The sequence below is a fragment of the Ptiloglossa arizonensis genome, chromosome 12, assembly GCF_051014685.1.
Source record: "Ptiloglossa arizonensis isolate GNS036 chromosome 12, iyPtiAriz1_principal, whole genome shotgun sequence".
NCBI classification, from domain to species: Eukaryota; Metazoa; Arthropoda; class Insecta; order Hymenoptera; family Colletidae; genus Ptiloglossa; species Ptiloglossa arizonensis.
In genome coordinates this window covers 8,833,372-8,849,275 of record NC_135059.1, presented here as the reverse complement: position 1 = coordinate 8,849,275, position 15,904 = coordinate 8,833,372, and the positions used below count along the sequence as shown (strand labels likewise).

Sequence of the window (15,904 nt, the reverse complement as noted above, 5' to 3'; positions counted from 1 at the left end):
TATACAGAGATAAGAATTCGTCATCAGGGGGGAACTGTGATTCACACTTGCCTTCTTCAGTGAATGTATCGCTCAGTTAGTCCAAGTCACGTATAGAACGAACGACAAAGATATACCGTTTCCAAATTGAATAAAAATCAAGTATCAATAGAGACGAAGTATTCAAGTTTGATTTAATTACAACCATAACCAGTAAATTCCAATAATAAGGAAATTTCTCTAACTTACAAGTCTGATTTTGATCAAAGTTTGTGCGTATGTGAAGGATACTGGACCACATACGACATAATTTTTGTTTATCGACAAAAAATGTTCTCGAGAGGATCAAATCAAGACCTGAAAATTCAACGTTTCTTTATTTCTTTAATACAATCTTTCGGGGGACAAAGTTTCAAGGAAAGTTGCATGAAAAAAATGAAAAAAGCATCAAAACCTTCGAGACTTGATTTCACCTTTATAAAGAAATTTTCTGTGGACGAAAACATTTATTTATGTGTGCACTGTTGTGCTCCACGTGCATACAAACTTTCATCAAAATCAGTCTGACAGGTAAGTGGAATCTCGTTGCAATACGAATACTTTTCGGTGCCACTGCAAGCGCGCTACTCGAGCGCCCCGACGCGCTACGCCACTGCACGAAACGCACACCGATGCGATAACTTGCTCTTGATCTCGAGATGGTATCCAACGCACCGCGACGGAACACGTTAGCCATACGCTCGAGACAAGAATTACGCTTGTATCGTTGTATCTCGTGTTATTTCGATTATCCGTATCGTACAAATGTACTCGGTTTTGTAACACATGTAAATTGTGTAATACTCCCGGGATATTAACCAGAGACCAGCCCGCGTGTTGCGAGCCGATTCGTCGTATCGCGATTCCGTGTCGCAACGATCGATGTATTACTTACGGTGTATTACTATACTTTGCACACGGTGTATCGCTCGATATTGAGACAAAGTCGACGATCTATGACACCATTGATCCACGAACGACCTTGCGTACAAAAATGCATACCTGAACTGGTTGCAGTTTGTTGCGGTTTCTCGAGTGTTTTCTTAGAACGTACTTTCTAACTGAGAGGCAGTTCGAAGGTCGAGTTATTATTTATATTTGAATGCTTCTCGATATCAGTTACTTTGAGAAAAAAGAAATATCGTTTCTCGAATTTCGAAAAATATTACTATAGTCTCTCGTATCAGAACCGATAGGGAGACAGGTGATTTGATAATGGAATTTTTTAACATTAGAATCATCACTTTTTCGATATTAAAATTCGTTCACTCGAAGAAGAGATTCCGTATTATTTTGGCAATTTTTTTCCTCGAGAATTGTATTTTCGTATTATCAAACGAAACGGGGAGTTTCCAAGCGACAACGTTATACGCCTTGCTCCGTGATATACAATAATGCTTGCTTAAATTTTAATAGAGTAGTTTCACCTGAATTTCAATATCTCGAGCTAAATTGTAATCCGAGTCTATGAAGAAAGACAGTGAATAAATATAACAAGAGGAGGTGTGGAAAGAAAGCTTGCCAAGCAGCGATGGAACGCAGCACACATCACGATGAATTGTCCAATTACGAAAATTTAAATTTCTACATTTTTCATTTTATATTTATAATAACACTATTAATGTATCGGTAAGATTCTCCCGATCAAAATGAGCCCAAACACGGCACAAATTGGAGAAACTTCACCACTGTTCTATTATTACCACTATTTAGAATATTTAAATTTCTTAAAAATAAAGTTCGTCCGATTCACGTCGTGTTTGGACTCATTTTAATCAGGAGAACATCACCGATCCATTGATACCATTATTACAAATACAAAACGAAGAAATGAAAAATTGTTTATTTTCTTTCTTCGTGAACAGAACAGAAGAAAGATCCACGGAGAATAATATTCTTCGCGAAGAGTCGATACATTGTAACCAAACAAAAAAAAAAAACTTCAATCTTGGAACGTTAAAGAATCTACATGGTAAATAACGGAAAGTTTCCTCGAGTTTTTACGCGATAAAAAAAATGCAGAAGAATAATCACTTTTATCTCAACCTTCCGCCGAGTCGTTCCCCTTAAGATCGAGCGAACGTTTCCGTATTAGGAAATAACGAAGGGTGGGGGGAGGCGGAGGTCCCAAAAGCAAGCAGAGATTCGTTGATTGGGTTCTACGCGAGAACTGAGTATATAGTGGACTGTTTCCGACAGTGTAATCCAGTTTGTCGAATGGAGGCAACGAATCGCGTGGAAACCTTACCTTCGAAATAGGCAGAACAGCCTGTATATCGTCCTTTTGTATCTCAAGACGCGCCTGAAGCTTCCGTCTCTCGGGGTGGTGATGGTGATGGTGCTGCATCTGCTTCTGCTGTAATCTTTGCTGCAGCTGATCCATTCCATTCAACTGGGGGTCGTTGTCCTCCTCGCCCTCGAAAGCGTAACGCACGCTCCACACGATGCGACCACCGTCCCAATTTCCCTCCACCCCCTCCTCGTTCGCCTCCAAAAGCATCGTCAGAATTTCCTCCGCCGATCTGGAAACGAAGCAAAAATGTCGTTCGGTGCGACAAGACCCTTCACCGCTCGTAGATCGTAACCCCAATGTCGGTTCTCGTTTCGCCTTTTCTCGCCGAAAATTTACGCCTACGACCGGATCGAACCCTCGGGCAAACTTTATCCGGGTTCCTATTGGACATTAGCTAGTCGTACATTGGCGTTCCATGCGTGAGAAAAACTTATCACCTTTTCTCACGATACTTGCTAGATGTTACACATTTTTCTCCCGGTGGATGGAATTACAATGGCGTCGCCAAACTATAATTTGGAAATTTTTCCCTTGATTTGCGTGTGATTCTTTTCTGTCGGTGTACGTTCTCGATTGTATGTACAAGAGGAACGTAATGTCTTCGTTGCTCTTTTAACGGAGAACTTGTAAAAGAATTAGGATAATTGTTTGAAAATTCTTTCCTCGTGTGCGACGTGTAAGTCAGATTCGATGTAGTATTAGAAAAAGTGTTTTGCGAATGTCTCGAAAAGTAAGACTGACCGCAGGTACATGCAGAGGAAAGAGTTATTCAAAATCTTGTCTTCTATAATATATTCACCAATAATCGAAATCGGTGAGTAGGCCAAACTTCTGAATAATTATCAAAGTTACGATAGAAATCGTCTCGTGCTGTGACAATAGGCCTCTTTTCATACGGAATACGTTTTCGTAGGGAAAAGAATGTCAGTGTACGGCTAGCTATTAATTCTGAACCTTCTCGGGTCATTTTAGACCCAGATACAACGCGCACATTTCCTAGCACTGTTTATGTTTATCTTAGGCATGAAAGACGATTGTTAGAGGAGCGAATATAGGTCAAGAAACGATACATATTATTTATTTTGTATACAAAAAAATGTTATTTATTTCTAATATCCAAATGTATTACCCTGTTTTGCGTTGTTCGTGTGGTAAGAATATTCACGAGGTAATATTAGATGAGTTTGAATCTACCAATATGGATCACTCTTGACCCAGTAACCAACGGTTGAACACGTACACGATATATAGTACTCTTACGTGTTAAGAAGAGTTCTCAACCATAACCTTTTTCTACCGTCAAAGCTATTTGTAGATACCACTGGATGTTCCTGTACTTTCTTAGTTCTCCCATTGTGTTACAAAGTTAAAAATACGAGTTCCACACATTTGGGACATTTTTAACTCAAAGAGCTTGCGTATGGTCGAATAAAAAAACGCATTAAGGTTAATGCTCGAACGTCCACCCATTTTGAACGAAATCGCTTTTACCCGCTGGCATTTGGCGTAAAATGCTTTCTGATTCGATATCTATTCGGGAAATTATCAGACGTTGAGAAAAACCAAGAATTGAAATCGAAAATGCGAGAATGCGTTAGACGAAAATTGCGCTGGTTTAAATTCGAAGATATTATGAATACGATCATTCGCGGAATATAGATTATAAAATATCCATACTTCGAATTGCGATCGATAGTTCGCCAACAGAAAATCACACGTGATTTTATTCGTGTCTTCAAAGAAAATTTAACAAAATCGTATACATTTTTCATACATGTTTCACTTTAATGAAACTGTATATATATATTTTTTTTTTATTTGGTATCATTTTTAAGTTTACTTTAAAAACATGTTAGCGGTCTAATTATTTTTCTTTACTATCGTTACGATGTATAAAAAACAAGAAGTGAAATATTCAGATTAGATTAAGTATTGTATCGTGTTTCATGGAACGCACGTGGAGGCCTAAAGATTATACTGAATGCCTGAACGATGACCGCATTAGCGATGATTTCGATTCTTTTCTTTCGTGTCACGAGCAAACTTGAATAACTAGAATTGACATTAATTTAAAGCCCAGTATGCTTACAATAAACCCAAAAAAATTCACGAATCAATTTTTTTGTACTTTTTAAACTCGAATCAACTTTAACGGAAAATTAAAACACACAGTTATCAACGAGTTTCAAAGCTCTTCTAATATTAAACATAATTTATAAAAATCAAATCAATCGGACAAACGAGACGCGTTTAAAAAAATTCCCCGACAATTGGAACAAACTTAGAATGTAAATTTCGTTGAAAGACAAACTGGAAAAATTCTGTACAAATGATAAGTAGTCTTATCTAAATCCACTTATTAAAATTCACGTATTTTTATTAATATTTCACGACATAATACGTAACGTATGAACTTAATTGTTTCGATGTTTGAAAATTGACTCGACGAAACTTCCTTCGTGGTCGTTCCAGATTCGTTCACGTTTTACAACGTTAAACCTAAATACACGAGCCTCGTTGCTCCATTGGTCCAATTTGTTGAAAAGTTTCCACCAGAGATCGCATTTTCAAACATTCGATGGATTTCTACGCAGCATTGTACGTATTCGTAATGGCGTGCTTTGAAATATGACACCGCGGTTATTGAGGCATTAGCGTCATACATATATGCATGACACATCGTTCAAAGTTTTAAACAAAATGGATTTTTCCGACTGCGTACGTAATTCGTTTCTCGTAAATACGCAACATTTTTAAATTAGAAACTTTCTCGTCATTTTTCGTCATTTCTAATGTATGGATAAGTGTTTGGTGTATATTCTCACCGATAAAAAACAACGCGAGTCGTATATATATTTTTTTACGAATGTTTCGTCGCAATCGGGCCACCATTGCACCGGGATTGCGAGAAATAGTCGGACCAGTGTTTGTTCGAGATTCTTTTTTTTTTTCAAAAGCTACGCGCGTTGGGCGTTATTCGTGTTTCTTTGTTTCGACGTTCGTTTGTTTTACCAAACTGTAGTCCATCCAAAGAGACGAGACACCAATGTTTGCATTAACGCCTGCGCGATCAATTAAATGGTTTGTGACTATTGGTATATTTTCTTGAGCTCTGGGAACCGCTCTCGCTTAATTGTAAAAAATTTTTTGCTCTGGATAGAATACAACGAATTTTGCATGTCTTCTTTCGAGTCTCTTGGCTCAATTCGAATCATTCGATTTTCCTCAAGTTGTTCGATATTTTTTAAAGGAACCCAACATTATTTGGTTGGTAATGATAGTGGACGTAATAGCAGTAGTAATGGTAGTTGAAATTGCAATTCGGAGTAAACTTTTGATAAAAAGAAAATTACTTTTTCTAACGTTTTTCATTAATCTCGTTATTATCCTGTATTTATTATATTCTTTTTTTTAGAAGTGATTGAAAAAATAGTTTCTTTATTATATGTGCCTACTATTAATTTAATTACAAATCAAATAATTTAAATTACAAAAAAATAACGATGAAGTTTTGAAAAAATGTTCGATGCAATCATTGCATCCGAGTATTGTGCAGTTGCATCGTCACGTGCACTCGTTGCATTCGGTGTCTCGTCACGTTGGACGAACTGTAGAGACATCGATCTTGAATCGATTTTTCGACAGATAGATTTTTTATCAATGTTTCGACAGATCGATTTTTTCCATCGATTTTTCGTTCGTCAATTTTGTCACGAATAAATTTTTTCAGCACAAAATTAAATCGATTCGAAAAACAAAGACACAGTTGTCTCTTTGTTAAAAGAAATCTGATCGTATTAATAAATAATACGAATCTAAAGTTGCTCGATTTGTTTTGCACCGTTAGATCGATTTTTTTAAAAGACTTGGAATATAATTATAATTGTGAGAAAGATACGGTACATGATTTCCAATCTCATACCATACAAAACTTGTAAATTTGTGTTCTATCGTCTCAAACATTGTAACGCAACATTGTTGAAAGGGATTCCATATTTGTGAGCTATAATCGAGGTGATAAAGTTTGTTCTTGTACGTTAAATAAACATTTACCATAACGAAATCAACAACAGTTAATCGTATAAGAAAAGTCTGATGTTAACATAGGGGTGAGCTCTGGTGTTTGGCTATGTATGTCGGGAATGCAAAGCCTTCGCGAGGGAATGTTCGAAGGAGGATTCGGAATGTTCCGGGGTCTATCTGGTAATCGGATGTAGAAGATGGGCGTATGTTACAAATTTCGTCCTCTGAAAAATTTCAACATGCCAGCAATGCCACCTCCAGAGATTACAACGCCCCAAAGTAACTAGAGATTGCAGGAGATTGATGTTCCTGTATAATATGATTAAAAAGTTTGCAAGTGTTGACAGCTTCGAAAAGTTATATTTTTCAAGAAACTACGTATTAAGTAAAGGGTTGTATTTCCAATGGAATTGTTCGTTAAACTCCAGTAGCAAAAATTATTTGAGTAAACATCCCTCTATGTCCAATGGAATTGTATGTTAGACTCTAGTAGCAAACTTTAGTAGCAAAAATGATCCTTCTATCTCCAGTGGAATTGTTTATTAAATTCTATAAGTAAAAATGATCATTCTATCCTCAATGGAATTGTTTGCTAAACTCTAGTAGCAAAAATGATCCTTCTATCCTCAGTGGAATTGTTAAACTCTAGTAGCAAAAATAACTTATGAGCAAACATCCTTGCAACTTCTGAATCCTGGTGTCTTTTGCACAAGAGCACTAGTTATTTCAAGTCAAACACTTTTGTAGCGACAAGTACCAGGAGATGCTTCCATACTTAGTGGTATTCGATCAATGAGATTTATAGACGAAAGTTTGAACGAACCACAAGGTAGAGAATTCTCAAAAAAAACAACAACTTAGCGTTTCAGGTGTTAAAGTCTCGGTACATTATGGCATAAAACTTACACTCAATGACTAGGTAAGTACACCAAGTAGAATTATATTAAATTTCACCAGTGAAAATGACCCAGGAGTAAACATCCTTAGAACTGTTGAATCCTGGAGTCAAGTGTCCTTTGTAAGAGAAGACTAGCTATCCCGAGTGAAACTCTCCGGTAGCGGTGGATACCAGGTGCTCGATGCATCCATACTTCGCGATCTCGAGATCAATTGTGTTCACCTCAACGAAAGTTTCGATACTCACGAACCCCATGCACGGAATCCTCAAACGGGCAATCTAGCGTTACAGCCATTAACGTTTCGCTATTCACGTGTAGTACGGTACAGAACTTGCACTCAACAGTTAAGTGGAGATGTACCAAGTAGAATTGTATTAAATTTCATCAGCAAAAATGAGCTACCAATAAACATCCATCAAACTGTTGAATCCTAGAGTGAAGTATTCTTCGTAAAAAAAAGACTCATTATACCAAGTGAAACTTCCTAATAGCGATGGATACTAAAAGGTAAATACCTCTTGTATCCATCAGAAACCGACGCCTCGAGAAAATCCTTCAAGTCGTAAAATTAATCTGGAATGGAACATTTTTATATACTTCGCATACATGCGTTCACACTCTACAAGAACGTAATATTTCAATTCCAATTTCAATTCCAAACCACGAAATTTTCCCGGATTGAAAATAGTACGCTGAATTAGGTGGCGACCGAGGACTCTCCTCTCGAGTCCAAAGGGTTAAAAGTTTTTCCGAATCGAAGTTCGAACTACTATTACTACTAGTATTACGTCCACTACCACCACCGACCGAATAATGGGTTCTTTTAAAAAATATCGAACCGTTGGAATAAATCGACCAATTTGAGGGAAATTGAACGGTTCGAATTGAAGTGGCTCGAAAGAAGACACGCAGTTCTTTCAACTAGTTCAAAGAGCCCTCTATAACCGAGTGAGAGTCGTTCCTGAAGCTGGAGAAAATAGACCAACAGCTGCAGACCATTTAACTGATCACACAGGCATTAATGCAAATATTGGTATCTCATCTCTCTGGATGGACTATAGTTATCCCAATTCAAAGTTTCCTGTAACGCTGAAACTAGGCAGTTCCGTACTTGGCCATCTCTGGATCAATAGTGTTCAATGAAAGTTTCGATACTCACAAACCGTACACGCAGAATCTTCGAAAGGACAATCTATCAGTCATTAACATCTCTGTATCCAACTGGGGGTACACAAAATAGAATTATACTAAATTTCACCAACGAAAATGCCCCAAGAATAAACATCCTCACAACAGTTGAATCCTACAGTGAAGTGTCTTCAGTAAGAGAAGACCAGTTATCCCAATTTAAACTTTCTTGTACACCAGAAACTAGGCACTTCAATTCTTCGCAATCTCTGGATCAATAATGTGCAATGAAAGTTTCGATACTCGCAAACCCTGCACGCAGAATCTTCGAAAGGACAATCTATCAGTCATTAACATCTCTGTATCCAATTGGGGTTACACCAAATAGAATTGTATTAAATTTCACCAACGAAAATGCCCCAAGAATAAACATCCTCACAACAGTTGAATCCTACAGTGAAGTGTCTTCGGTAAGAGAAGACCAGTTATCCCAATTCAAAGTTTCCTGTAACGCTGAAACTAGGCAGTTCCGTACTTCACGATCTCTGGATCAATAATGTGCAATGAAAGTTTCGATACTTACAAACGCTACATGCAGAATCTTCGAAAGGACACTCTATCAGTCATTAGCATCTCTGTATCCAACTGGGGGTACACCAAATAGAATTGTATTAAATTTCACCAACGAAAATGCCCCAAGAATAAACATCCTCACAACAGTTGAATCTTACAGTGAAGTGTCTTCGGTAAGAGAAGACTAGTTATCCCAATTCAAACTTTCTTATAACGCTGTCCACCAGAAACTAGGCACTTCAATTCTTCGCGATCCTCAATGAAAGTTTCGATACTTACAAACGCAACACGCAGAATCCTCGAAAGGACAATCTATCCTTACAGTTATTAACATCTCTGTATCCAATTGGGGTTACACCAAATAGAATTGTACTAAATTTCATCAACGAAAATGCCCCAAGAATAAACATCCTCACAACAGTTGAATCCTACAGTGAAGTGTCTTCGGTAAGAGAAGACTAGTTATCCCAATTCAAAGTTTCCTGTAATGCCGAAACTAGGCAGTTCCGTACTTGGCGATCTCTCTGGATCAACAGTGTTCACCACGATGAAAGTTTCGCAACTTGGGAACGCCGAGCGCGGAATCCTCGAAAGGATAACCTAGCGCGTGGAACAATTCGCCACCGCGAAGGCAACCGATAAATACGTCGGGCGATTTCGATAGTTCCCAACAGAACGTTTCACGATGGTATCTCGTAACACGGTGTACGTAGAACCGTATTTAGAACAGTGTTTGCAGCGACGATATCTCAACGTTGAGGACGTTCGCGATCGTGGACCGTGGTTACTCGCAAACACCGGATAGCGGTCGATCATGGTTGGATTCCCAAACTCGTTCGAAGTCGTTGCTCGGGGGGGTCTCGTAGACGAGTTCCAAGCTACTCTTGGACGTCGTCTGACGTTGGCCGACGTCTCGTACGTTAAATTGCACGTCTCTCGACGAAACGAAAGGCGCAGGGGCCCGTGTAATTGGATCCAAACGGGAAAAATCAAATGCAAGGGGAAACGATACGAGTTTATCCGCTTAAATAGTCGCGGCTAGACGGTTGGTTACGACGACGTGGGTTGCCGTGGGGAGGAAAAGCAACGAACGTCACCACGACGTTGAAACGTCGATTGCGTCGAGTGTTTGCGCCGTGGTTCGAGAAGCTAACGAGAAACTTGGACGATTAACGGGAACGACGACCGGCGAGTTACGAGGGTGAGTTTCCAGTTTACAAATGGCCGGGATGTGTTAGCTGTAACGCGAGCGCAACACGTCGTTGCCAAGCATTGGGTTTCGCCTGTATATTCGGGACGAACATCGTCATTTTTTAACTAATCGATTTTTAATCTAAATTCAGTACAATATTTAATCGAATTATTACCATTAATAATTTTTTTGCAGAGTACAGAAACGTGTCCCATCGATGTATCAAAAAGAGAACAATTTCGTTTGGAGAACTTGAGGCAATCTTGGCTCTTTGACGAACAAAAAGTTTATCTATCGACACGTTGATAGAAGAATTTGTGATTTATAGACTTGTGTGTGTGTGTGTGTGTGTCACGAATGAGAGAATCTCTTTAGAAAACAGGCGGTTATTACCGATGGATTCACGAGTTGGTGTACAAGCAACGATCGTGACCGAAATCGAAGAGTAGAACCTTCTGGTCCCGAGGATCTTGTTTCGAGGATCGTTGAAATCGTTAAACCCCCACCCACGACCCTCTTGTCTTGTCGCGATGGAAATTCGAGAATTCGAGGAGCACGAAAGCGGGGTGGAACGAATGGAAACAATTCGGAGCACCGTTCCAACGTTTTAAGAACGGGTCTGTTTCTTTTTCTTTTATTTCTTTTCTTTTTTTCTTCTTTTCTTGTTGCTTCTTTGTAAAGCTGCTCTCGAGCAGAGGTCCCTTCGTTTCCGTTTCGAGTCGTTCGATGATATTCCGTTCGAGATAAAATCGCTCGAAATCGAGAAAGAAACAGAGAGAGAGAGAGAGAGAGAGGGACCAACGAACGAAATTAAACAGGGAATTTTTCGCTGTTCCGAAGGAAAGGAATTCAAATTAAACCAGCCGAGGGCAATAACGACGACTGCGAAAGCGACGGAATCGAAAATGAAACGAGATCGAAGGGAAATAGAAACGAAAGGAAACTGGAATACAATTAGTAGGGAGGGAAGGTAATACTCGAGCCGACGTTACCTCGACTTTAAGTTTCTGATACCAGTCACGATGTATGTACACGTTGTTACTGTATCGGTGGTACCTGCAAGTCGAAAGAGGTCGACCATGCTCGAGAGAATACATCGAGAATGTAGAGCGATACCTTTTTTTCGTACGGAGTCTCGTTATCGAACGAATCGATGTTAAATATTCGCTGTGTGTTAAATATTCGTTGGCAAGTGGCTGCTCACACGTGCTTCCGGATATCACCGTGTTGCTCGAATCGTTGTTTCGATTTCTTGCTTCAGAGATACCGGGGAATGGACACCGAACGAAAATTTACTTCTCGAATCGGATACGATAACAAGTCGTGGTATCGGTACTGTTCGTAAGCTCCAAGGACGACGCGTGGGCTGTAAAGAGTAGGCTATAAAGAGTAGGCTATAAAGTTACGTATACGCCAATAAAATCGTTTCTACGTCGCGGCTACATTTTTAGCGGAAAACGAATCGTCCGCATTCGGTTTGGTCCAAGTTGTGAGCGAGAGAGAGGGAAAATTAACGAGGAAGACTCGTGTCCCTTGCAGCTGCGACGTTTATCGTAATCGGTGGGAAAAGGAAGGAGGAACGAAAAGTATAAAATTGAGTTTATACCGGTGGAAATTTGGAGGAGTACAGTGAGTAGAGTGAGTGGAATTAGTGGAGTAAGTAGAGTGAGTAGAGTGAATTGAATTAGTGGAGTAAGTGGTGTAAGTAGAGTGAGTAGTGTGAGTGGAATTAGTGGAGTAAGTAGAGTGAATTGAGCGAGTAGTGTGAGTAGAGTGAGTAAGCTGAGTAGACTTGACAAGAATTGAGCAAAGTGAGTGGAGTGAGCAGGATGAGTATATTGACAAGAATTGAGCAAAGTGAGTGGAGTGATTGGGGTGAGTATATTGACAAGAATTGAGCAAAGTGAGTGGAGTGAGCAGGGTGAGTATATTGACAAGAATTGAGCAAAGTGAGTGGAGTGAGCAGGGTGAGTATATTGACAAGAATTGAGCAAAGTGAGTGGAGTGAGCAGGGTGAGTATATTGACAAGAATTGAGCAAAGTGAGTGGAGTGAGCAGGGTGAGTATATTGACAAGAATTGAGCAAAGTGAGTGGAGTGTGCAGGGTGAGTATATTGAGTAGAATTGACAAGAATCGAGTAGAGTGACTAGAGTGAGTAGAGCGAGTAAACTGAGCAGAACTGACAAGAATTGAGTAAAGTGGGTGGAGTGAGCAGGACGAGTAAGACGAGTAGAGTGAGTAAAGCAAGTAAATTGAATAGAATTGACAAGAATTGAGTAAAGTGAATGGAGTGAGTGGGTTGAGCAGAGTGAATGGAGCGAATAGAGATTATAAATGCCACGAAACACGACGATTTATTAAAGAATGGAAACCTTAAAAATTTCACACTCACTCCACGTTCCTATTTTCGACCTTTTTTTGCATATACAGTATTTTCTCGATAAATGTGCAAATTCACATTTATAAAGGACCGTTCATGAAACTCTACACCTCGTTCGGTATTTCGATAGCTATTTCGACAGCTATTTCGACATCTCTGTTGATACATCAACATATTTGCAAGATATTCCTGATTAAAATGAAACCAAACACGGCACAATTCGGACGATATTTATTCATTTAGCGAGCATTTATGCAAACTTAATATCTTCACTTGGTAAATAATAATATTTCACTTATCGAACGATACGTTGAAACCTGAAGAAAGGCGAAAATATACACGTTGAAACCTGGAGAAACATGCCTCGACAAGTAAGCGACGACTTCTTCGAGAAACATGGAACAAAATGTTTCTCGATGTTGTTTCAGTGTCACTTAACATAGTTCAGTGCACGCGTACTCCACGAATACGTAACATCGATTTATTCGAAAACGGAGCTCCGTACGAAAAAAGAAAGAAAGAAAAAAAAAATGGCGCTCTACATTTTCCATTTATTTTTTCACGTAGAGTTACCAACCGTAACACTCGGTGTATTTTTGTACCAGTAAGTCCTCGTTCGCGACGGAACCGTGTATTTCTTTCGAACGAATCGATTCTTTCGCGCAATAAAAATACTGGAGAAAGTTCTCCCCTCCCTTTTAAAGAGTCCAGGCTCCCTCGTGGTACATACTTCAAAAATTTCTTAATAACGCGTACCTGCGCTCCGTTCGAGGAGACGCTCGAGCGTTCGTTCCACCATCGCGCGAAAAAGCATTTTCCAAGCCCTTTTCGCGACCTTTTCCGTTTCGAATATTTCGAGAAACACGGTTGAAGACTCGATTATCCGAACGTGGTTTAACCGAGCGTCCGATTTCGTAACGAAAAACGAAACCGAACCTTTCGTTCATTTTTCCTTACACGAGGTTTCCGTGCGTCTCGAGAGACGAACGAAAACGAAGGGAACATTTTTCCAATTTTTCGCGACGTATGGAAAAAGTCGTTTTCCATTTGAAATATATTTCACGAAGCACGGTAAAGACTCGATCGTTCGAACGTTCGATTTCGTACGAGAAACAAACATCGAACGCGCAGTGTTTCGTTACACAGGCCGGTGCAATGTGATTATTTTACGCGAGGGAAAACGATGGAAAATATAGAATAACAATTTTTTCTCGAGACATTGTTTTCGAGATAAACGACTACGAACGGTCGAGTACAGAGAACAGTGTTATCTTAACATTTTTAAGTCAATAACGATCTATCGTATACCATCAATAGCGTACCAAAAGAAAATTAATACAACCGTTCGAAGAATGAAATTTTATTTTTCGTGTATATTCCAGAACCGAATAGAATTAATACAAAGGTGAATAAACGAGGAAATCGGTCTCGTGGAGAGGGTCGAGTGTTCCAGAGAGAAAGAAAGATCAATTTTTGGTTAAAAGGAATGTTGTGTCTTGAGTAAGTAGAATATGGACAGTGTCGAGTAATTTCTTAGTCTCGGGGCTTACGAAGACCGAGTAAACCATCCGACCAAACGTACGACTTACAATTTCTCCTGGGAACGATCTCTCTTACCTCTTGTAATACACGCATGCTCCGAAAATATTCGAAATTGATTTTCTCCAAGAGAATGCATCGTATCGAACAATTTTATTTTTCATTTTCTATTCATTTTTTCACGTTGAATAGCCACATCGGGGCTTGTACCATCAATTACCAGATACTCTGTACGAAACGTATCCATGAATAGATTTTCACAGCTGAAAAATTTTCTCGAAAACAACGAGTCGTATCAGAAAAATTTATTCCACGTTTTCGATTCATTTTTTCACGTACAACGATCATATTGGGGCTTGTACCATCAATTACCAAATACTCTGTGTAAAACACATATACACCGAGTAGGTTTTCAAAGGTACGAAATTTTCTCGAAAACAACATATAAAAAAAATTTACTACACGTTTTTGATTCATTTTTTCACGTACAACGACCATATTAAGGCTTGCACCAAAAATGATTAAACACTCTTTGTAAAACATATTCATAAGTAGATTTTTACAGCTGCAAAATTTTCTCGTAAATAATGCACCCTATCAAAAAAATTTACTCCACGTTTTTGATTCATTTTTTCACGTACAACGACCATATTGGGGCACCATCAATTATTAAACACTCTTTGTAAAATATATTCATAAGTAGATTTTTACAGCTGTAAAATTTTCTTGTAAATAATGCATCCTATCAAAAAATTTACTCCTCGTTTTCGATTAATTTTTTCACGTACAACGACCATATTGGGGCTTGCACCATAAATTATTAAACACTCTTTGTAAAATATATTCATAAGTAGATTTTTACAGCTGTAAAATTTTCTCGTAAATAATGCATCCTATAAAAAAAATTTACTCCATGTTTTCGATTCATTTTTTCACGTAGAATGAGCATACTCAATATTGCACGATCAATAACTGGACACTCTGCATTTTCTTGTACATTATAAGACACGAACGAAAACTAAGGTAAACGCTTTTGCATTTTCGCGAGATGCACCACGGTATGGAAATTCCAACGAAGAAATTGATGGAGAACGATAGGTGTAATCGAGCGAGGGTCGATGTAATTATCGAAAAAATTGTCGTAAGCTCCCCGAACGACGAAGAAGAAGATAATTTTAATAATATTCCAGCACACCCTCGGAGCATTTAACGGCCTCGGAGATAACTTTGAAACGATATCCGACCTAACCAGGAAGTAATTTCACCGAGGCAACGACGTTAAGAAGAATGTGTCAGTTGGTACGCGAGAGAAACATTGGGAAATGAAAACGAAGAACGATGGAAATTGCGAAAGTTTCGTTCCAAGTTTTCTGTTTTACCTCCAAGCTAGAATATTCTGTAACGAACGAGCTTCCACCACTCTCGTGAAAATTCGATCCTCCGATCGTTCGAGAAAAAAAGAAAAAGGAAAAAAATTAATTAACCGAACATTCTGTCTTCTCGGTTGATTCGTGTACTAGGTTTGTAGGCAGAGTTTGTGGAATCATTGAAATTGAAGACAGAAAATACTCGGTGGATTTACTTTCAGTTATTTCAGGTGCAGAGCTGTTTGTTTACACTTGGAAAAGTTACAAAGGAGTGAATTATAGACAAAAAGTTAACACGATTATACGAGATTCACGTTCGATACTTTACATCTGAGTTTGAGATATTTGAAAATTCTTTTCGTTGCTTACCAATGATCGTCGTGCTTATTATTGAGTTCACTTAAATAACTCACTGTGTGTGAAACTGTCCAGTCTTGTACAAGTTGAAATAAAATTGTCAAGATTTTAGGGTTTAATAGTTTATTACGCTT

At 38.7% G+C, this 15,904-nt stretch overlaps 1 protein-coding gene across 4 annotated transcripts in view; it reads right to left on the bottom strand.

The window, feature by feature from the left end:
- Nucleotides 1-15,904, bottom strand: part of Dtn (transmembrane protein 132C dtn) — a 259,469-nt gene that overhangs the window by 48,659 nt on the left and 194,906 nt on the right. For all 4 annotated transcript variants that reach the window (XM_076324339.1, XM_076324341.1, XM_076324342.1 and 1 more), the window contains one exon: nt 2,267-2,540. In XM_076324339.1, the coding sequence (XP_076180454.1) occupies nt 2,267-2,540 (274 nt within the window). The remainder of the gene's footprint in view (nt 1-2,266; nt 2,541-15,904) is intronic.